The 23,333-nt window shown below is 48.4% G+C and overlaps 1 protein-coding gene across 1 annotated transcript; it reads right to left on the reverse strand.

Annotated features, from left to right (window-relative positions):
* Positions 1-11,946: 11,946 nt before the first annotated feature.
* Positions 11,947-18,171, reverse strand: LOC309807087 (NUT family member 2G-like). Its single transcript, XM_082626310.1, has 3 exons — positions 17,957-18,171; positions 16,148-17,505; positions 11,947-14,212 (listed from the first exon to the last, which is right to left on the reverse strand). Exons 2-3 carry the CDS (start codon positions 16,161-16,163, stop codon positions 13,497-13,499), a joined length of 732 nt encoding a protein of 243 aa, XP_082482436.1. The 5' UTR covers positions 16,164-17,505; positions 17,957-18,171; the 3' UTR covers positions 11,947-13,496.
* Between the last annotated feature and the right edge of the window lie 5,162 nt (positions 18,172-23,333).

Raw genomic sequence — 23,333 nt, forward strand, 5'->3', positions numbered from 1 at the left:
AAAATACCATGACCCAAAGTCTGAATAGCTCTGCAAATATTGGTTGTTTCAGAAGGAGACCACCTCTAATTTGATGGTTTAGTAGAGCAAGGGCCTTTGAATCTAGACAAATCTCACAAAGCTACTAGATCAGCAGAACTTGTCATCAGTTCACGCATGCTCTGATTTTCCTGCTCACTGAAGTCTACCTCTTCTAAGCACCTTGTATTAGCAGGGTTTGGCTCTTGCATTTCCACAGACTTAAGGCCTTAAATTCAAGGGTCAGCTCTACAAATGGTTGATATATTACTTTGTAAATAGAGTTTCATCTATGGAATGGGATAAATATCTTCCTTATGTCTCATTGTTTTGTGAGTATTAAATTAGATAAATATATGAAAACACTTGACACAATGACTGGTAGGTAAACTTACTTTCTGCCCATTTCTTTTGCCCTCCCTTTTTTTCTCCTTAAATTGAGAAAGATAGGATCTTATTATGTCATTCACTTCAATGTTTTAGTGCTATATCACTCTTCCATTACTTTTCCCCAAAGTATATTTTTAAAAATCTCACAGAAATAAAGTAGTGATTAAGTTTAAATAATTGATATTTCTCAATCCCTAGACACAAGTATATCTAATACAAGTAGGTTTGTTAATCCTTGACTGATAATGACTAGAAAATAAAGAAGTATTTCTAATTGGGCAGTCCATCCAATTGGCTCTCACCGTGTACCAATGGATTATTTTTTTTCTACTTATTTCATCTTTATTAAAGCTACAACACAGAGAACATTAGTTGAGTTTACTTTGTAACTGCCCTTTCTCATTATTCCTGACCTGTATCTAACTAGCAGACAGTTACTTTTGATTCTTCTGAGAAAGTTCCTAAAGCATTGCTTTTCTTTATAAAATAACCTTCCTGAAGGTAATGCTATTTTTAACTACTGATCAAGATGGCCTTAATGTGTCCCTCAGTTTGGCTAAACTTCAGACAGGATTTTTCTTTACCATAGGCCCCTAACCTCCCTTTTCTGAAAACATTTACTTTAAGAAACTTGAAATTATAAATTCTTTCTCTGCCCCTTTGAGATGTAAATTTTCTCCTAGTCACTTGATAATTTTCCAACCCAGAAATGTCTTTCTCAAGGACCTGGGAGTCAGCTCTTTGAAATATAACCTTCAAGAAAGGTATTGCCCTTACTTCCCAGTCTCTGTGGGGAGTATAGGAGCCTAACTTTGATAAGAGCCAAAGCAAACAGAGATGGTCTAATTATATTGACCAACCTCTTCCCCAGCATCCTCTACTATTTTTCCTACAGCTCATCCTGGCATCTAAAAACTTCCATGCCTTTTGTTTCAGCAGAACGGAGTTCAGTCTCTCTCCCCTATTACAGAATCATCTTGAGTAAAGTACTCCTTGCCTGTTTAACCATCTGGTGCAATTTTTCTTTGACATCACTCCATCACATACTCCAAACTGCCTACCACTTTCAGATTAATCTTATAAAACTTTGTATATGTGCTGCTGAAGTGAGCACAATCTTTATAGAACTTTGAATCACTCCCTATTTCCTGTGGCATGAAGCCCACCATTCAAACTTTTCCACAGTCTTATACCTTCCAAACTCATTAGTGTTATCTTCCAATTCCTGAATTCTCTCCTCCAATAATATTAGTACATTTTCTTCCTAAACGTGGCTCTAACATTTCCCCATTTTGAGATTTCATGTGTCTTCTAATTTTTTTAATATTTGGAAATTTTATTATACTGTATTTGCCCATAACAAATAAAATAGAAATTGTTTCAAGTCTTTGCAAATAAATTTAATACAGGGTATTAAGAACACCAGTGATGAAACTTCTGAGAAGTAAAGAAGGGCCACCTAGATAATGGAGTGATTAGTAGGAATAGGAATTTACTTGTACCCCTATGCTGGAAAGGCAAAGTTAAGGAGAGGGTTGTAAAGGTGTCCAGGGCCAGGTTAAATGATCATCAATGTCAGACCATACCAGTTCTGTCTCATTGGAGTTGGAGCCGTGGAAGTTACACAGTTGCTGCTGGAGAATCTTCACAAAGTAGAGGAAGAAAGGGAGAAATCTCATAGCTTATCCCTAAACTTCCATATACCATCAGTTGCTTCTTTTTGGCTGCGCCTGATCAGAAGTAAGCTGCCTGTATGAGTCTGCTATCATGTGATACAAAACAGATTCAAGAAGGAACAATGACTAAATTCAAGAAAAAGCAGTTCCAAACTAGTATTTTTGCTTGAATGTTGTGCAACAGTTTGTTTTCTGTATTTTTTCTAACTTTATTGAGATGTAATTGACATATAGCATTGTGTAAGTTTAAGGTGTACAACCTGTTGGTATGTTACATGTTGTGAAATGATTACCACAGCAGAGCTAGTTAACACACCTCCGTTACCTCGCATAAATACCATTTTTTTTGGTGAGAACATTTAAGATCTCTCTTAGCAACTTTAAAGTATATAATACAGTTCTGTTAACTGCAATCACCATGCTGTAGATTAGATTCCCAGAAATTCATGTGCTAACTGGATATTTTACCCTTTGGTCAACATCTCCCCATTTCCCCCAACCCCAACCCCTAGCAACAACCATTCTATTCTCTGTTTCTCTGGGTTTGGCTGTTTTAGAGTCTACAATTTAGTTACATCATACAGTATTTATTTTTCTCTCTCTGACTTATTTCACTCATCATAATGCCCCAAGGATCCATAAATGTTGTTGGAAGTGGCAGGATTTTCTTCTTTTTCGTGGCTGAATAATATTCCATCTATGTACCTACCATATCTTCTATATCCATTTATCCATGTATGGACACTTTGGTTGTTTCCATTTCTCGGCAATTGTGAATAATGCTGCAATGAACGTGCGAGTGCAGATATCTCTTTGAAATAGTGATTTCATTTCCTTTAGATATATATATACCCAAAGCAGGATTGCTAATGTATGGTAGTTTTCTTTTTAATTTTTTGAGGAGACTCCATATTGTTTACCATAGCGGCTGTACCAATTTACATTCCCACCAACAGTGCACAAGGGTTTCCTTTTCTGCATGCTTGTCAACATTTGTTACGTCTTAGTCTCTTTGAGGTGATATCTCGTTGTAGTTTTGATTTGCATTTCCCTGGTGATTAGTGATGTAGAGCATCTTTTCATGAACCTGTTGGTGATCTGGATGTCTTCATTGGAAAATTTTTTATTCAGTTCTTCTGCCCAAGTTTTAATTGAATTGTTTGAAAATCTATATCTATCTATATCTATATATCTACATATAGATATAGATATAGATATAGCCACTGTATGAGTTCCTTATATATTTTGGATATTAACACCTTATCACGTACATGATTTGAAAATATTTTCTCCCATTCTGTAGCTTGCCCTTTCATTTTGTTGATTGTTTATTTTTCTGTGTAGAAGCTTTTTAGGTTGATGTAGTTATATAACAAGTTGTATAACCAGTTGTATATAACAAGTTATATAACAAGTTGTATTTCTCTTGGTGATTTTAAGATTCCCTTGTTATCTTTAACGTTGACATTTTAATTTTAATATTTCTTGGTATGGATCTCTTTAGGTTGATCTGCTTTGGAGCTCTCTGGGCTTCCTGTATCTGGATGTCTGTTTCTTTCCCCAGGTTAGGAAAAGTTTTCAGATATTATTTCTACAAATGTTTCCTGCCCCCTTTTCTCTTCTCCTTCTGCAGTTCCTATAAGGTGAATGTTATTCCATTTGATGTGCCATAAATCCTTTAAGCTTTATTCATTATTTTCATTCTTTTTTCTTCCTTATTCTCTGATTGGATGAGTTCCTCTGACCTGTCTTTGAGTTCACCTATTCTTTCTTGTGCTTCATCTACTGTATTTCTAAGTTCAGTTATTGCATTCTCCAGTTCTGTGACTTCTATTTGGAACTTTCTTATATCTTCTATTTCTTCGTTGAAGTTCTCACTGTTTTCATCCATTTTCCTTCTGAGTTCAGTGAGCATTTTTATGACCATAACTTTGAACTCTTTATCAAGTAAATTACTTATGTTCATTTCATTAAGATTTTTTCCTGAGGTTTTATTTTGTTCTTTTTTTGGAGTATAGTCCTCCCTTTCTTCATTTTGCTTGACTCTCTGTGTTGGTTTCTATGCATTAAGTGAAATAGCCACATCTCCCAGTCTTGAAGAGCTGTGTGACAGATGAACCTTGTCATTTAACCCTGTCTACTCTTGGTTGCCTCTCAAACCTTTGTGATTGTCTAAGCAGTTTATTTTTAATAGACCTGGCACACCATCCCAGCAGTTGAGGGTGTGCCAAGACAAATGAGCAACCCAAAGTGGAGGATCTCGGGCAGCACCTAGATTTAGGTTGATAGGAAGCCAGAAAACTTGGTAACAGCTTTTAAAGAATGCAAATATATTTAGCCTTGTGAGATTGCAAGTGGAAGCCCTGCTGCGCCCCAGAAGCAAGCAATCTGAAGGTGTTCCCTGGGGAGCAGTCACAAGAAAACAGTGCTTCAGATAAGTGTACAAGCTCCATTCTGGGAGATACCAGTGAACTGTAGTAAGGCAGAGTGAGGGTGGAGAGATGGCACCCCAGCCTACCTTCCCCGAGAGCACATCCGTAGCCTCTAGATGTGTGCTGAACCTGAAGCCTGCTCTTAAGTCTTGTCCCTACTAGCAAATAGGCCTTTTTCATGTAAAGGCTGGGGCTGTGTCTCAGTCTGATGGGTAGTGGTACATCCTGGGGGTGGTATCCTGCCAAGAACTGTCTCTCCAATTGTTACAGTCCCATGGGACCCAGAAAAGAAATCCCTCCTGGCCTCCAGAGCCAGGTGATCAAGGAGCATCCCCTGAGTGGAGGCCACAAAAATGGGATCTCCTGTCTTGGAGATTCTGGCTCTCTGGAGCACATCAGAAGGAAAGTGTGAAGATGATGCTTACTGGCTGAGTGAGGCGGTGGGAAGAGTGCAAAGATGACACCATTTGAATAAAGGGAAAGAGGGAAAAGAAGAAAAGAAGAAAAAAAATATATATATATAGCAAGACAGAGGAAGAGCAGGGAAGAAGGAGCCAGCTGGCTGGAGCACAAAGCTGTCACCTGCAGGAAAGGAAAAAGGGGAAAAAAGATGGCACCTTTCAGTTTTATCAAGGCAGAGAGAGAGCAGGAAGATGGCACCCGCCAGCCTCTGTCCCTGGGGAGTATTCCAGCAGGCCCCTGTTCCTCAGATTAATGCTTTAAAATTGGGAAGTGAGTCTCTTTCACCAAAAGTCAGAGTGCTTTTCAAAGGGCTGCTTCTACACTTGGCCCTGGGACAGGTGAGTCTGTGCACAGGCCCTTTAAGAGCTGTTCCTCAGTTCACCACAGCCCTGTGGGTCTCATGGGATGTGCCTTGTTGGTCTTCAAAGTCAGATGTTTTGAGGGTCTATCTCTCAGGTGCCAGCCTTAAAATTTGGAGTGCCCAATGTGGGGTCCATACCCTTCACCTCTCAGGAAGAAGCTCCAGGTTTTGAGTTCCTTCCTAATTGTGTGTCTCCACACCAAGGATGGGGTTTATGGCAAAATTGTGTCTCAGCCTTTCCTACTTGTTTTGATGTGGTTTCCCTCTGGTTTTCCTGATGTGAAGGGGTTGCTCCACCATCTTTTAGTTTTCTTCAGAGGAAATTTTTCCATATGTAGCTGTAGCTTTGGTGTGTTTGTGGGAGGAGGTGGGTTCAGGATCTTCCTATGTTGCCATCTTGAACTGGAACCTATTTACTATGTTTTAAATTTTGGTTTTCAATCGTTCAGTTTGTTACTAGTATATGGAAATATGATCAATGTTGTGTATTAATGTTTATGTATTGATTTTATATTCTGAGATCCTGCTAAAGCAAGTTATTATAATTTATTATGAGTCTACTTATACATTCCTTGGAATTTTCTATGTAGACAATTATGTCATCTGTAAAGAATGACAGTTATATTTCTTCTTTTCTAATATGTATGCCTCTTTTTTCCTTTTCTTGCTGTACTACACTAACTAGAATCTAAAGTACTAAGTTGAAAACTAAGATTAGAGTGGACATTCTAACCTTGTTTTTGAACTCAGGGAAAAGCATTCATTCTTTCACCATTTGATGTGATGTTAGAAGTAGGTTTTTTGTAGATGTTCTTTATTAGGTTGAGGTAGTGACCTTCTATTCCTAGTTTTCTGAGCATTTTTAATATAAATGGGTGTTGAATCTCGTTAAATGCCTGTTCTGTATTAATTGGTGTGACAGTATGTGTTTCTTCTTTAGACTCAATATGGTAGATTACATTGATGATTTTTTACCATTGAACAAGGCTTGCATCCCTGGAATAAATTCCACTTGGTCATAGTCTATTATTCATGTGGATTCTGATGGTAGGTATTTTTGTGGATTTCTTCTAGTAGGGTAAATTATGGTTCCCCAAAAACGTCCGTGTTTAACCCCTCGTATGACAATATGTGAACGTTACCTTGTATGGAAAAATGGACTTTGCCGCTGTGACTAAGTAAAAAATCTTGAGATGAAGAGATTATCCTAAATTTTCTGGGTGGGCTATATATAAACACAAAGAGCTGTATAGGAGGGACACAGGGAGAGTCAGAGCTGGAGAGACCATGTGATGAGGGAAGCAGAGATTAAAGTGATGCACTTTGAAGATGGAAGAAGGGACTAATTCCAAGGAATGCAGGCAGCCTCTAGAAGACAGAAAGGGAAAGGAAACAGATTCTCCTGTAGGGCTTCAAAAGGAACAAGCCCTGAGACACCTTGACTAATATCAGACTACTAAGCTGCAAAAACTTTCTTTCACAAAGGGTCAAGGAGGGCTGGGAGCACATATGTGCTGCCCACCTGGACAGAGGGGGACCTGTGAGGCTGACCTACAGATTCTGTGGAGGTGGAGAGACATGAGCCCCTTTCTTCTCCAAGCTCTTTGCAGGGTCCAGCAGAGAGTCAGGCCACCTGTGGAAGCCTGCGGCCCCAGTTTTGCATGCTGGTGGTGTAGGGGTCATGTTCAGGGAATCTCTGTTGTCCTAACACCTGCCTGGGTCCTGGGGAAGGAATCAGAAGTCAGAAGCAGGAGAAGAGCCTTTGGCCAGCAGGGAAGGGGGGGTGAGGCCCAGGGCAGGTCCATAAAAGATCAGAGCACCTCAGTGCTTTAGGAGGAAGGGGCTTCAGAGGTGGGCCAGCACAGGCTGTGACAGAGGCTAAGCAGACTGGGAGGGGAGGCACTTCCGGGAGACAGCAGGGGTCTACTCCCTGCCCCTCATTGTTTGCTCGTCTCACTCTAATGAGGGGGTCATTTCCCCTGCTCTGATGATTCGAAGCCTCTGCCGGCACCCACAGGACGGTGACTGAGGCCTTCACACTCCTCAGCATGGATCCCAGCTCCCACTCAGATCTGGGGCCACAGACACCTCTCCCACCCCCTGCTGCCCCTGTGAGCAAGCTGTTCTTGTGAAACGTGGTCATAGTTTGTTAGGAGGATCTGTTTTCTATGGGGATACAAACCAGTGTTGATACCAGTACACACACATGTCCAGCCATGGGTGCAAAGGGAAGGGACAGTAGTTCTGGGGTGTCTTTGCGGACCCGTAGGCCCCTAACGCCAGTCCCCACAGCCACAGCCAGATGGGTCCTCCTCCCTCAGTTGAACGAGATGCTGCTGCACAGAAATCCCACAAGTTCCACAAAGGGGCCCAACTGTCCTTTCCCTTATACACACCTTTAACGGGTGCCCCATGAATTTCCCCACACCCATTCCCCTTGTTGCATCCTCATTGGGATTAAGAGGTAGCTGCCTCCACCACTCTCCACATTGCAATAATCCCAGTGGAACTAGAGGATGCTCCCGCTACGATGAGGCAGACAGTCCTGTCCCCATGGCCAAGACTTTTCGTCTCTGGTCAGGCCACCCACACGGGAAACCCTGGATGAGCGGAGGGTCATCCCAGCGCCGTCGTCTGGCCACATCAGGAAAGCAGAGAGAAGCTCCATAATGACAAGGGCCATCTCCAGGCTCCATCCTAGAAACTGGTGAGTGTCCAGAGGGCTGAAAGGCACAAGAGCAGCTCTGCCTCCCCAGAAGGTCCAGGGATGCAGAAGACGGTACAGATGCCCCAGAAGGGCCCTAGCCAAGCAGGCGTTAGAGAAGGGGCTGATGAGGGGGTCCCTGGGGAAAGTGAGAGCTGTGCGTTCCCAGGGGCAGCCTGAGGAGTCCTTGTCTATGTGGAGGAAAGGTGTGGCCACCTGTAGACCCAGAGCTCCTGTGACCTCCCTCATCCTTCCTTCCTCTCAGGATCGCTCTCTGTGGAGCAGCTCAACACCAACAAGATGACAGTGGCCTGAGAGCATTTCCCACGAAAATGATCTTTGTTCACAATTTACATACATCATTCCAAAGGTCCTGCTCCCACCCACACCTGGCCACACCCACCTCCCCCACCTCCCTAACCCCCCACAATCCCGCTCCCCCTCCCCACCCTGGTGGTCCTGCCCCCCTCCCTTCCCCCCACATCATCCAGGATCAGCACTGGGAGGAGGAGGAGCCCCTAGGCTCCCCAGGGGGCTGCCCTGGGTTCTCGCCCTGGAGGGCCGGCCCAGCTGTTCCCTACTGGCTGCAGTGCTTCTTCCTCCTCTTCCCACGCTTCTTTGTGTCAAACGGGTCACGCTTTCTCTTTCTCAGCTGTGAGGGGCGAGCCAGCCCCAGAGCCAAGGCTGGCCTCCCAGAGACGCCGAGGCCAGCCCCGGGGATGGGCAGCTTCTCAGCAGCGGCTGGGCGTCCACACAGAGCCCGCTTCCTCGACTTGGGAGCGGCTGGTGGAGCTGGGCTGAGGCCTCTTCTCTGAGAGGAGGGGGACTGGGGAGCACTCTGGGCCCCACAACCTCCAGAGGAAGCCAGGACTGAGACATGCTCAGGACTGAGGGACATCCCGAAAGGCACCAGTATATGCTGAGAGTCTACGATGAAGACGCTTTGGAGCACCTCCTCGTTCTCACTGGACCCGTCCCTGGGCACTCGGACCTCCCGAAGAGGAGAGGCCTTTCTGAGAACAGACGCATCCCTGGATCTCAGTAGAGGGCCGGTGCGCCTTTGAGCCTGGGGAGGGGAGAGCCGTACGGGCCGGAATATAGAGAACTCCTGACGTCCTCCAGAGGGAACAAAGACTTTGGGCCTGCACAGGGCAGTGTCTGTTTGGATGAGCCTATGAAGAGCTTCAGAATCAATCTCTGGTGGGCAGGCTTCATCACTGACCCCTAGATGGGGGTCTTGGTCGTGCCTCTGGGCACCTTGGCCGGCGTCGGACTCAGAAGGACTTGAGGCCATTCCGGGTGCACTGTGACTCGGGGCTGCCCGCACACCGTCGTCCTCTTTCAAGGCCAGGAGTCGTTTCTGCACCAGCTGGTAGGAGGGAGGAGGACAGTGACGGCTCCACACACACGTGTGAGAGGAGGAGCACTGGGCAGTGGGACAATGGCCCTGGGGGGGAGGAGGGGACGGGCGACCCCAGGACTCGAATCCAAATACAGACACTGTGGCAGTCCTGCCATCCTCCTGCAACTGATTCCCAGCTTTGTGACCTTCCCTCCCCTCCCGGCTCCCTATCCTCTCCTTCCTTTCACCCTGCACTGCACCCACCCCAGAACGGGCCCTTCCCCATGCCAGGCGTCCCAGGCAGGGGAGGGATGGACAGCGCTATGTGGCCCTCCTGTTCTGGGGCCCTATCTCTCCCCTATTCACTGGGGTCCCTCCGTGCCCTGGTCTTCCTGGGTGTCCCTTGTGTCCCCTGTTCTACTGGGGATCCCTCCCTCCTCTGGCTCCCCTGGGTCATCTGGGTTCCCCGTCCCCTGGATCACCTGGGGTCCCCCTCCCGTGGGGTCCCCTGGCTCCCTGAGTGTCCCTCTCCCTCCCCTGTCTCACTTCTTCGGGGGTGAGCCCTTCCTCCTGCTCCAGCTCCTTCTCTAGGGCCAAGAGATCCAGCTGTGGGTCTGGGGAAAGCAAATCTGCCAGGAATCCAGGGTGAATGACTGCCTCCACCTAGAACAGAAAGAAGAGGCTGTGAGCATCCTTGGCCAGGAGTGGCCTGTGAGACAAGAAGGCCAGGAGGGAAAGTGAAAAGCAGAGACCCACCCCACTCTCCTCCACAAGGCGGGGATGGTCAGCGCGCGCACACACACACACACACACACACGCAAACATGCACATACACAGTCACACGCAAAAGAGCACATATACAGAGGCACAAACACAGACACAAAGGCATACACACAGATAGACACAAACATATACACACAAACATCTGCGTAAACCTCCCCTAACACCAGGCTCAGGAACAAGGAGCTGAGCTTAAGTCCCAACGGCCTGAGCAGAACCCAGATCTTGGGTGCTGAGAGTTCCATGCCCTGGCATCTTGCAGACCCCAGTCTCCAGGCCTAGCCTACTTTGGTGACAAAGTCCTCCTGGGAACAGAGCTTGTCGATGTAGCTTAAGAGATCCGGGTCCGAGTAGGTGCCGTCCTCTTCCTGCTGCAGCTCATTTCCGTCCTCTCCCCATTCTGCATCTGAGTCGCCTGTGGCTGAGTGGACGGGCCCCACCAGTGCCTCCATGATGTCCATATATTCCCTCACAGCCTCAGGTGGAATCTCCTCGGGTGCCTTGGGCTCCGGGGGTCGCTGGGACCCGTGTGGCTTCGGGCGGGAGGGCTGGGCCCTGGGGCCGGACATCCTGGGAGCACAGGCTGCGGCAGAGCAGGAGGAAGGGAAGGAAGGTGAGGGGCTCCCGGTCCACCTCCTGACCACCGAGCGCACGCTGGTGAGGGCACTGTTGGGGGACATTGATGTGGGTGTGGGGGGGTCAGGACCACCTGAAGCTTCATGCACAGTTGGAGGGGGGAGGTAAGGGGGCATCTAAGAGAGTCACATGTAAGGAAGTGGGGAACCTCCAATTTTCCAATGGGTGTTCCCATCAAGCCCACTTCTTAGGCAGACTTTGTGTGCAGTCCTTTGACAGGGAGGCGTGAGAGAAGTTACAAAATTGACCAAGTCAATACCCCGTAGTGACAAAGGGCATCTGAGACCCCACCCCCCACCCCCCGCCTCGGTGGCTGTTTTGCTTGAAGGACCAATGCCCCTGTCTTGAAGGAAAATGATCCACATGGGAACAGTGGCCAACCCTGGGCCCCTGTTACCTGTGTGTTCAACTCCAGTGGGAACCTGGGTGGCTGGCTGAAGGCCCACTTTCGGGGCTGGGGACCCCCGAGGATCCAGCTTCGGTGGGGCTGGAGGAGGCAGGCCCTGCGCGCACTGCATCCACTGCAACTGCTGAACCTGCATCTCCTCCTCGGCCTCAAATTGCATGAACCTGGGGGGTGACGGAGGCACAGGCCACCCTGAGAAAATGGCCTGGGTTCTAGAGCCCAACAAAGGCAGCCAAGAATGAGGGATTGGGAGAGGATGTGCCTTGGGGCTGTCAAGGCCCTGTGAGGTGCTGTCCACAGCAGAGAGCTGCTCTTGGAACTGATACAAGATCTGGGACCCTTCCGGCCTCACCAGCACTGGAGAGCATTCAACAGCATAGAGCCAGGTCGCTGCACTGAACCAGGTCAACGGGACACGTGGCTGACCCAGGGGGCACCCTCCTCATGCCGCCCATCCAGAGCCACATGAAGGGCTGACAGCCGGAGGCTAGAACAGGCATGTGTTCCCCACAGGGGTCCTTGCCCAAATCCAGGACCCTGGGTTGGGACTGAGAGTTCTGGAACGTAGACCTGGAGACAGGGCTCAGGAGAGGCTGGACGATGTGGATGCTGAGCTTAGAGGACAGGCCTTCCTTTCCTCTGAGAGGTGCTTGTTTGTTTGGTTTTGTTTCTTAAACCAAGGGGATTACCGTGGAGCAAACACTGGAAGGGCCAGAGACCCCTGGGCTGATGACAGCTGGCTTCCCCAGCCTCTTGAGGGATGCCAGGGTACCCACTCAGGCCACTTTTCGTGAGGAGAGGGGGTTCCAAATCTATGTCAGTGGCCGCCAGCCAGCCACCACTAAGGAAGCAGCAGGCTGGCGGGTGGAGCTCTTCCCCCGGCCCAGCCCATATGGCCGGAGTTGGACCCCTACTGGACTCACAGCTTCACCCTGCCCCGTCCTGAGACCTTCATGTGAGGGCAAGGGTAGGTCAAACTCAGGGGAGGGCAGAGCTCGTGGTGGAGGAAGGACAGAAGACCCAAACTGTCAAGGTGAGGGAGGGGTTTCTGGAGGACTGTAGGGCCTCTGGGCTGCGGGCCCCCCGTTCCGAGCGACAGCCCTTCTCCTTTGTCCTCTCTGATGAGCACCCCCACGGCCAGACCCTGCCCTAACCCACTCGCCTCACCCTCCACGCAGCCCCTGGGCCCAGGACGCTGACTCACTTTTGCGCCATCTCGTAGTAGATCATCCGGTCAGAGTTGCTAATGTGCTGCCATTCCTGCACGGCCCTGCACAGTCCCTCCTCCAGTGTCATGGTGGGCTTCAGGCGGGCCAGGGATCGAAGCGCTGGGCTGTAAGCACTCGGGGTCAGTCTCTGTGCCCAGCCCAGCCCCCACCTGCCTGACCCCACCCACCAATGTGGACCACACATCACTCAACACAGCATGACTGAGCAACAGGAGAGTGAGAGGCAGATGTCCGGGAGAGCAGAGACAAGCCTTCCCGGCTACGGCTGTCACCACCTCACACTCCCTCGAGGATGACCATCCACTCCCAGGCTAGAGCTGGGACACTGTGCCTTGGGGAGCTCTTTTCCTCTTCAAGGCTGCCTCTTCATAATAAAAATCACCATCATCAATGAGGCATGGCATGTGCCAGGCAATCCGCTCACACTTCATAGATTAGCCCAAGGAGTCTTCTGCACGGTCCTCTGAATGAAGTGTGATTGTCCCCTTTTTACGAGGGACCGGAGGTTTAGGATGGAAATGCCTGCCAGGCTCACAACTCTAGTGGGAGAGAGCCCATGCCCTTAGGAGAGCTCTCCCATCACCCTGTTCCTAGTGGAATTCTCCACATCAACAAAGTCGAGGCGTGCATGAAGCGCTCTCCTGGGCCCCGCGCTCCTCCCCCTTCTCCGAAGTGACCCCCCCCCCCGGCCATGTACACTCAAGTGCTGTATGAAAGGAGACGGCAGCACAGGAGAGTGTGGCATCCACTCCTTGGCTCCTCAACGTACACCACGACCCTCTCTGACTGCAAGTCTTCAGGCCGTATTACCAGGAGAATCATGGAAGAGCAAGCTGGCTAGACTCACAGGGGGGTGGGGTCAGTTGAGATAAGGCACATTTCAGTCATGATGTCATGGACTGGCAGGCTCGCCCGTATGACCGACAGTGTGCCTTCTCGTGGCGTGGACATCGCCCTCACACCTCGCTTCCAGTATCCCTAGAAACCTAGCCTGCGAGTCCATCCCCAGTTCCTCTTTATCTAAGAGCTCCGATAAGCTCATGACCCCCTGAGCGTTCACTCACATGAGAAAGCAGGAAAGAGCTTCCGCATCAGGCCTCTGGGGAAGGTGTCTCCAGGCCAGTGGCTTGAGGCGCTGCCACCGTCGGAAGTTACTGTACACGCTCTGGTGGTTAGAGCAGTCCTCCTGCGAGGCATAGGGCTGGTTGGTGTCCAGGCTGCCCTCCCTGGAAGTGCCATGTGGCCATGGCCCAGAGTTCACTGGGCGAATGTTAGGGGCCATCTGGGCAGCTGGTGGTGGAGCTTGAGGAGGAAAGCCTGGGGTCCAGCCTCCCTTGCCAGCCTGAGTAACTCCAACAGCTGGAGCAGTCACAATGGTCTCCATCGCAGGGGTTGCTAAGAATATGGGTGCAGGACATGCAGCACTCCCGCTGAGGGCCCCTGGAGCGCTCCAGTTGAGGGGGCCCTGAGGAACGATAAAGGTCTGAGTCTGGGGGGCCTGCACTGGCCTCCCTTGTGACCTGACTTGTACAGTGAAGTTGCAAGCCCCAGGGGCACTGGGGCCACAGCCACCATTAGCCACCAAAGGCATCCTGGGGAAAGCTGGCAGCAGCAGGCTGCTGCCAGGAGGGAATGCGGGGGCGATGAGAGGTGGCAGGTGCTGTTCCCAGGGTGGCCAGTGCTGGGCGCCAGGAATGGGTGGAGGAAAGGACACTGCCGTGAAAGTAGACGAGGCACCGGGGTTCATGGGGACATCCGTTCCCAGCAGTGCAGATGCTGTTGAGGCAAAGGAGAGGAGTGAATGGAGGAGGAGAATGGGCAAGTGGGACTGAGGCTTTCTGCGGCATCAGAGTGTAAATCTCCACAGATGAGAGACTCTTGGACAAGGGAAACTGCAGCGTGCAACTGTCTTCAAGTGATTTTCATGCCCTGACCTCCAGTTGAGAATTATTCCACTGGCCACGCCCATCCACCAAGCTCCCTGACCCCTGCCTGCCGAGAAGAAATTGCCTCAGCAAGCACTCACTTGGAGAGCCTCCCTAAGGCACACCCTGGCACCTAAGCCTCACAGGCTGTCTCCCAAGACCTGGAGCTGTGTGGACATCCGCTCTGTGAGAAATGCCCCTCAGCCGGCGTACTAGCAGGGGCCTTCTGCAAGGTACGTTCTGGGCCCCCAAAGGCCCTTTGTGGACAGGCACTGTGTAAAATATTAGGGCCCCACCTCCTCCTCAGTCCTCCTTTTCCTGATGCTCAGTATAAATCCCCTCTTTCTTTCCTAGCCTCACAAAACAAAACAAAATGCTGGAAAATATCTCTAATGGAATCCTGATACAAACCCATGACACTGGCCCAGAAAGCACCTGCATCTCCGAACAACCCACAGCAGATACGTAACATGGGCCAGGTCCTGCCACCCCTTCCCCAGTGCCCAGAGTCACTGTCATCAGTCAGGAGTTCTGTTCCTAGGGGCTTGGGGTGGTCTGAGAAGTAGGCGCGTGTCCCTTAGATTCTGTCATTTCACAGCCAGTGATGGCTGCAGAGGATTAAACAAGGGCCAGGGAATTGTCATGTTACATTGGTCGTGGGAGTATAGACTGCCTGTGGTCCTTCCCCTTCCAGCTCCCAATAACGGAGAGACAATCTGAGATGCAGGCATAAGCCAGATGCCATGGCGATCAAGTTGTCTGAAACACATCCCTGTTCAGGAGAACAAGGTACACACCACGGTGCACCTAACTCACCAGAACAGATGTCATAGGACGTTTAATAGTAACACAGAAGATCATCTTCCTGATCCTGGGCTACACTCCTTCCCCCTTTAAAAGAGGAAGCAGCCTTCATAGACATTCCACCCGAAACAACCCCACTCCACATCTGTTCCCTGTCCATGAAGGAGTGACCTGAAATAGGAACAAACTCTTCCTCTCAAGGCAGCCTGAGGGTCCACCATGAGATACTGGCCAAGATGAAGTAGGTCTGAAGTACTGCCATTCCATAAAAGGAAGAACAATTCAGAGCAACTCAGGAACCTGAGCCCTCTCTTGGCTGAAGTTACTCGTAACGGTTGCCCATCCCCTGTTGAATCCAAGGCAACAGTTACCTGAACTGACAAGTGAGCTCTGGGCTGGGAGGAGTGGACGAGGTGTGGGCTGCGGCAGTTAGAGTAACCCCCTGCCTAGCTCTCGGAGAGGACACTTCACTGCAGGTGTGGCCACACACAGCCCCATTGAATAGTTTTCTCACCAAGACCATCTCTCCCCACGGCCCCCTGAGATACAGTATGCTCCTGTTCAAATCCCTTTGAAAGATATGGTGAGGCAAGCTTCAGGTGCCTCAGGAACACAATACAGCTCTAGGCTTTCCTCATGACCCTCCCTGTGTCACCACCAGGACATCACACACATCCTTACACACACATTTCAAAGTGGCTTGTCTCCCTTCTAGAAAGAATCAGACTGTCTGCTGCCATCCTTTCTCCATAGCCAGGGCAATTCCTCTTGATCCACCTGCAACGACCCCTCCTCCCCAGGGCAGTCTCAGGTTTCTTCAGGCTCCCCAGTCTCCCCAGGTGAAATGTCCTTGTGCGTCCAGTGCTCTCTTCTCCCTCTACTTCAGTCCAACTAGGTGCCCACAGTTAAGTGTAACGTGTGAACCTGAAGGATGTGAGGATGGCAGGGTCTCTGAGAACACACCCCCAGCCTATAGGCTTACCTCCTATTGAAGCCATCCTGCAGGCTTGGGCACGGACTACTGCTGCCTGGTAGCCTCAATGAGAAAAGTCGAGACCAGGAGCCAGAGAGCGACCTGCTTCAGCAAACGCTCGGGATCCAAGTCAACGAGGGACACGTTTGAAAGTAAACCGGAAAATGCGGGCTGAACCGTTCTGCGGTGGGGGAGGGGCAGAGGGCACGTGGGTCGGGGTGGCGTGCGCTGGGGGGACATTCCACGAGGGCTCTGGCAGGTAGGCAAGAACCGGAAGTTCCTTCCACCTCCCACAGTGGCAACACAATTGGCGTGTGCCTCTTTAGGCAGTTTATAAACTGTTGTTTTGATTCATGGCACCGAGGTTGAGCATGACAGTTCCTTCCTTTCACGTCTTTATCCATCAACCTAGGTTTTTTTTTTTTTTTTTTTTTTTGCGGTACGCGGGCCTCTCACTGTTGTGGCCTCTCCCGTTGCGGAGCACAGGCTCCGGGCGTGCAGGCTCAGCGGCCATGGCTCACGGTCCCAGCTGCTCCGCGGCATGGGGGATCTTCCCAGACCGGGACACGAACCCGTGTCCCCTGCATCGGCAGGCGGACTCTCAACCACTGCGCCACCAGGGAAGCCCTGGAGCTTTTATAATGAAGGAAAACTTAAATGATTTGCAACCAATAACTTCATACTAGAGGAATGGTGAGGCAAAATATTGTACCCAGGCACTCGAGAAAGGCAGGCTTCCTTGTTGCTTCCTCCCTTTGTTCATTCATTCAACCAATTATTTACAAGATTCTCACTCATAATTCTGATACAGTATTTGAAGGACTCTTCTCAAGGCCACTGATACAAAAATTGCACTGTGCAAAAATTAGCCAGTCCCAATTCTGCAATCACCTTTGTAATACTTCAAAATCCTACACCCCACAGACTGAGATAATCAAATTAGCCCAAATGTAACTTGGGAAGACCAGTCACAGAAGGGAGTATCTAAAAGTCCTTTGGATCATGATCTCTGACTTCCTGCACAGAAGGTGGGGGCGGGCATTGACTACTGAGAAAAAACATCTCTGGACATGCATCACAAGCCTCAGAAGACAGTTCATCTTCCACTCAATCACGAAACATTAAAGAAACGAAGAGATACCATGTTTGTGTCTTGTGGAGTTTTCAAGTCTGCACTTGGAGGCGCTTAGTGCTGTTACATGGGAGGGGTCTTCAGAGGCATCCTGTTGAGTGAGAAATGCTCTAATCTTGCATTTGACCAGAAAGCGGATCTGATGACTGACGTCTCTTCGGGAAGTATTACAAAGTCAGGGCAGTGAGTCGATCCCGCTACTGTTTTTGTTGTTGTTTTATTGTCAACTGAAATCCTGCAAGATATTATAAAAAAGGAGGGAGGGAAAATAAAATTGTTCCCATACTACCTGTTGAAATTGGCCCAGATGGTCAACCCTTTCTCAAAATTATTTTTTAAAAAACCCCAAAACCGTACAAAGGAAACACCTGTGAACACTGAGAAAAAATATTCTAGTAGAGTAAATGCGTTGGAAAAACTCTAGGAACGGAGTCAGGAGACAGTATCTTAAGAGTGTTTCCCAGGTCTGAAATTCTTTGCTAGCATTGTTCTTTAACGGAAACTGCAGGTGTGCTAGGAAAAAGGACCTACTGTTTTTTGAAAGGCATTAACAAGAACCAAGGAACGGCAGTCCAAAGGGCATGAAAGTACTTGCCCCAATTTGAGGCCACTGTGCTTACAGCGGAGCTCTCCAGAACTCTTTGTAGCTAAGTGCATGGGTTTCACGAGTGCAATATAAAACTCACGAGTGCACATTTCCCAAGAGCTGGTTTTAAGAAGAGACCGTCACGAAGGTTCCCAGCGAGGAGCGTCGCCAGAGAAGTTCCGCAGCTTGCCCGACCCTCCATTTCTGTCCTCTCCTGCAGAGACCTCCTAGGCCCGCGCACCCCGCGCCTGCACGCCCGCGCACGCCTGTGCACGCCCACTGGGGCGGGGCTCTCGGGCACGCGGACCGCCGTCCTCCGACAGCTCCCGGCGTCTGCTGGGGCAGTTTGCTCCGGAAGACAGGAGCGCATGCGCGAGCGCGGAGGGTGGGGCCCCAATGGCTGTCCGGCGGGGGAGGGGCCTGTCATGGCGGCCTGTAGAGTCAATTCTAGGAATCCTGAGGTAAGGGGTACGGGGACTTTTCACCCCTCAGGTGTCACCGCTCTGCACTGTTGTTCACCCTGTGGGTTATTTGTGCCCTTGTCCATGTAAGGAGACTCCCCACAATGTGGATTCACGCCCCCATAGAGCTCGATTCCCTTGAGATGTTTACCCCAGGATTATCGGCACCACTGGGGAGCCGGCTGCATGAAGGGTTCAGTGATTGCGGGGCCTACAGTGGGGGCTAAATAGTGTGTGCGGGCTATCAAACAGGTGCCGTTCTAGTCTGCGCGTTGTGAAGAGTACAAAAGCTAGAGGGAAGTTCTTGCGAGTTGAAAACCCTCATCTGGTTCCGAAGGTGTAGCTCAGGTGATTGGAAAATGAGTGAAGATGGAAGGAACACACTCATCGTTTCACTAGTGTCTTCCTTCTTATCATAAAAACATCAGTCAACACTTATGTTCAAACTGCATTCTTTTGTCGGTGATGCGAGCAACTTTGCTGAATGTGGTAATAAACATGTATTTGTAGTCTGGTGTCAAATCATGATTGATTTGCAAGCATAGATGGGGTCTGTACATACTTAATTGGTTGGTGGGAATCTGATAGGTAGTCAAATGTGTGGGTTGGTTTTGTCCGTGGATATTTGTGTTTGAAGGAGGTCATGCCTGTGTTTTTGTGAGAGTGTGTAAGAGTGAGTGTTGTATTTGGAGGGTGTTGAGATGTGACGCAGGCATACTCAAGGAGTTGGTGGTAAGGTGTTTATAATTTGGTGTTTGGGGAATATGTTTACATGTGTTTTTTTCACCCATGAATTTGGGGATTTGTGTGTGTGTAATGGTGGATTTGGAAGGATTATCTGCATATGCGTAAGGGCACTGTCAGGAAAAGTAGTGGTGTATATTACTTTGGGTGTCCAGTCTGTTAATTTTGTATATTTGGGGAATGTAGGCTGATCATTTGTGTATTCAGGGCATGTTGTATGGTTATGGGGTGTTTGTGGGTGTGCATGTTCAGGAGCTGTGTATGTATATTTGGATGTGTAGAGGGCAAGTCTGTGACTATTTTATGGGGCTGGTGGATGTTGAATGTGTAGGTATGTTGTGTTTGTATGATCCTGTATTCTGCAAGATGGCAGAGTTCATTCTGCGTGAGAGGTTGGGAATGTGGGGTTATGTATACGCCAGTAGTGTGGTACTGTATGTGTATTTGGAACAAAGGGCGTATAGGGTGACATTATTGCCTGTTTGTAGTGTACTGGGTAATTGTGGTTCTATTTGGGACTTGTGGAGAGTTGTGTGTTAAATGAGTTTGTGTGTGTATTCAAGGGGCATGGCCACTTGGAGGAATATTTGCTGAGGCTGTGCATTTGTAATTTTCAGTAGGAGCTTCTTAGGCTTATGTATTTTGGGAAGTGAGTGTATCTGATAGAGAGGTAGGGTTCTATGTTTCTACAGGGAAGATGGACAATTGCATTTGTATGTATTAGAAATATGTGATACGGGTATTTGTTAGTACTTGCATATGTGTGAGCTGGCTCCTGATAGCTAGGGATAATTTGATATATGGAAGTTGTTTCATAAATGGTTTGCTGGAGATATTTCCATGTATCTTACTTGTGTATTCTAATCCGTGTGCGTGTCCATCATCAGGTGCATGCATTATCAGAGTTTGTTCATAAGGTATGGAGTTGTTAGGAGTATTCAAAGTGTATTTCTTTGGAGAACGCTAGGGTGTCTATACATGTGTTTGGAAGGAGTAAGAGGTGGTCTGTCTATATATTCAGGGTGAGGGTAGAAATGTATATATACACACACACACACACCTATACAGTTTGTATGTTGGAGTAGTGGTGGGGAGCTTGTATTCTGGAGAGGTAGCATAATGTATAGTGTTTGGGAGGGGATCCATATGTTCAGGGGTTAGGAATATTTGCATGTGTGTGTCCATAGGTGTGTGAGAATTGTGTATGTATCTTAGTAAGACTGCAGAGGTTGTCGGTGTTTTTCTGTTTTGAATGTGTCTGAGCATTTGGGGTGTATACTCATGAGTAGTTTGTGGATGTGTGTATTTGTGATTTGTGAGTGTAGCAGGAGGCTTCGAGTCCTCTATGTGTCTATTTCAAAATGTAATGCCTGAAGAATTTAGTGGTGTTGCTTGTATGTGTGTTCTCAGTATTAGTGAGGTGGACTTACATGTACAGTTGACCCAAACATGGGTTTCAACCACACGGGTCCACGTATAGTGGATTTCTTTTTCAGTAACTACTACAGGACTACTACAGGATCCATGGATGCAGAGCCACTGCATGGAGGGTTGGCGCCCTAACCCCCAAGTTGTTCAAGGGTCAGCTGTATTTGATAAGTATAGATTATTTGTGCCTGTGTGTGTTTTTGAGTTCCTGGGGCTTCTGGGGTATGTATTCTGTGGGATGTGAGAGTTTAGTTTGTGTGTTTGGAAACCAGTGGGCTGTGTAGGTTATGTGTGTGTGCAGGAATCCTGCAGTATATGTATTTTAGGGCTGTGGGATTGCATATGGGTCTTTTTTTGGGTTGCACATGAGACAGTTGTGTACTTGGTGACCCTGTGTGCTTAGGTACTCAGTGTGTACATCTGGATGGCATATTGGTTGCACATGTTTGTTTTCAGGCCCATGTTGTGTGTGTATATATAGTTGTGAGAGTGGAATGTGAATATTCAGGGTGAGTAAGGTTTCATCTGTAAAAATTTAGGTAGTAAGAGGTGGTCTGTTTGTGTATTTATTCAGGGTGAGGGTGTGTGTTCAGGATATATATATATATATATATACAAACACAAATGTATATGTGGTATCCTTTTGGTTATATATCTGTGGTGGGAGTTGAGAGTTCTCCTTGGGGTGTAAGTGGATTCTGTGCACATATTCACAGGAAAAGTTATGGGATGTGCTGGAACTGGTTCATACTGTCTTGGGAGAGTCAATGGTGCATATCTCTTCCCATCTGTGTGTTTAGTGATGTCAGGTGGGTAGCTTGAAATTGGTCATGCTGGGAATATTTATACCATGTAGATACCATAAGTGAAGTCTTTCCCGCCTTTCTCGGAGAGCTTTTTATCAAGCACTTAGCAGCGTACCACTGATGTGCGTGTTTGGATTGTGTATGAATGAAGCAAGAATATTTGGGCATCGGTGGGTATGTATGGGACACTCATGTGAATTGTGAGTGGGGCTTCTGGGGCTATGGGCCCTTGTATATGTGCATTGACCCTGGTAATTGTGAATCATTGCATTGCTCCTATCAGGTTGGTCTGTTCTTTAGGGCCAGAGAATCCCCATAAATGTTGTTGATTCCCAGTAGAAATCATGCAGATGGATACAGGGGTGTCTGTACCTTAGGCAGGTGGACACTCCTTCAGCATTTGTGTGGTCCTAGCGTCTGGGTCCCTAGAAGGGGGCGCCTGGCGGACAGATGGCCATGCAGAGCAGAACCTTCACAGGTGTGTTGTTGGCATGACAGGCAGCAATCAGAAAGTCATGGGGCTTCCTGGATAGGAGGTCAGGTGACCAAGGGTTCTCCCAGGAAAACCCCCTGAGAATCAGTTGGACAGCTACAGGCATTCCTGGCTCTTCTGTGGCACAGCGGACGTGCAAGGACACCCTCCACATGGGGTCCAGAGCCATGTGTCCCTGAGCCCAACTGCCCCAGGGTGGTGGGAACTGTTGCATATCAGGCTGGTCAACTGTATCACTAGGTCTCAACCAACCTGTCTCATGGAAACCTAAGTCCTCACGGATAGGCAGGACCTCTAGGGATCACTGAGCTGACAAGGACAGAGGTAGGGAGGCTTTGTCACTGAGGGAGAGTTGGGGACTGAGACCTGGAGAGCCTGGGGAGTCCCACTCTGAGGAGATACGGCTCTGATGTTCCCAAACCCTTTAGACATGTTCTCTGTTCTTTTCTGAAGGCTCAAGATGCTTCTAGTAGTGGGAAGCTTATCTCAGTTTCATGTTTCTCTGATAGGATGAACTGACCCTTTTATTCACTCTTCCACATCGAGCTGCAAACCCATCAGAGGGAACCATGTGATCGTTGTAGCCACCAGCTGACCCCACAGCCACCTTGTGCCTCCCTTGGACCCACCCAAGCATTTCTGAGCCTTCTTTATGGTGAGTCTTGTGGCCTTTTCTCCCTCATTGTGACTCCTCCTGCCAATAAAACATGCTGTGAATGTTAACAAAAGGAAACCTGCACTAGAATTGGAGTCTGGAAGGCCCGTAGAGGGAGCTCTCATGCCGTGCCACTCATCATCAATTACCCCAACAGGAAGAGGTCATTTACTGACCCCAAAGAGGAAGTGCAACCACTTTACTACCCCAGCTGGAGGAGGGAAGACTTCCTTCCTGGCCAGCAACAAGAAATAGAAAATAGAAATAGCTAATAGAAAATTCCGCAGTTTAGCCAATGAGACGCCGTTGCCACCTGAAGTTTTACTTTCCTCCAGTGAACTTCCATTTTTTCCCTTGATGATGACTTTCTTTCCTTGTCCCACCCTCCTTACTATACAAGTCTTCTGGGACTTCCCTTGTGGTCCATCAGCCAAGACTCCGCGCTTCCAGTGCACGGGTTTGATCCCTGGTCGGGGAACTAAGATTTCCACATGCCATGTGGCATGGCCAAAAAAAGAGAAAGCCTTCCATGTTGTGTAACCCGTTGGAGTATCTCCCTTTCTATCAGATGAGATACTGCCTGATTCATGAATCGTTTAATAAGGCCAATTTATTCAAAATTCAAAGTAAATCTTCCAATTTACTCAGTTAAATTTTGTTTTTTAATACATTGGGGGCATGCAGAGGTGGCCACTAACAGTTTAATATGTATCCCTCCAGAAATGTTCTGTATAAAAATATGTATGTGCACTTTTCTAAAATCCACTCTTATGATTGCTACTGCTAACAAGATGATTTTATGATTAAATGCTTATCTTTTTAAAAAGAAAAAGGTAAATATATTGGTGGCAGTGATGGGATCTGAAGCAAATTTCTGATTAACATTTGGG

This window comes from Mesoplodon mirus, assembly GCF_964341445.2.
Source record: "Mesoplodon mirus genome assembly, chromosome: 7".
NCBI classification, from domain to species: domain Eukaryota; kingdom Metazoa; phylum Chordata; class Mammalia; order Artiodactyla; family Ziphiidae; genus Mesoplodon; species Mesoplodon mirus.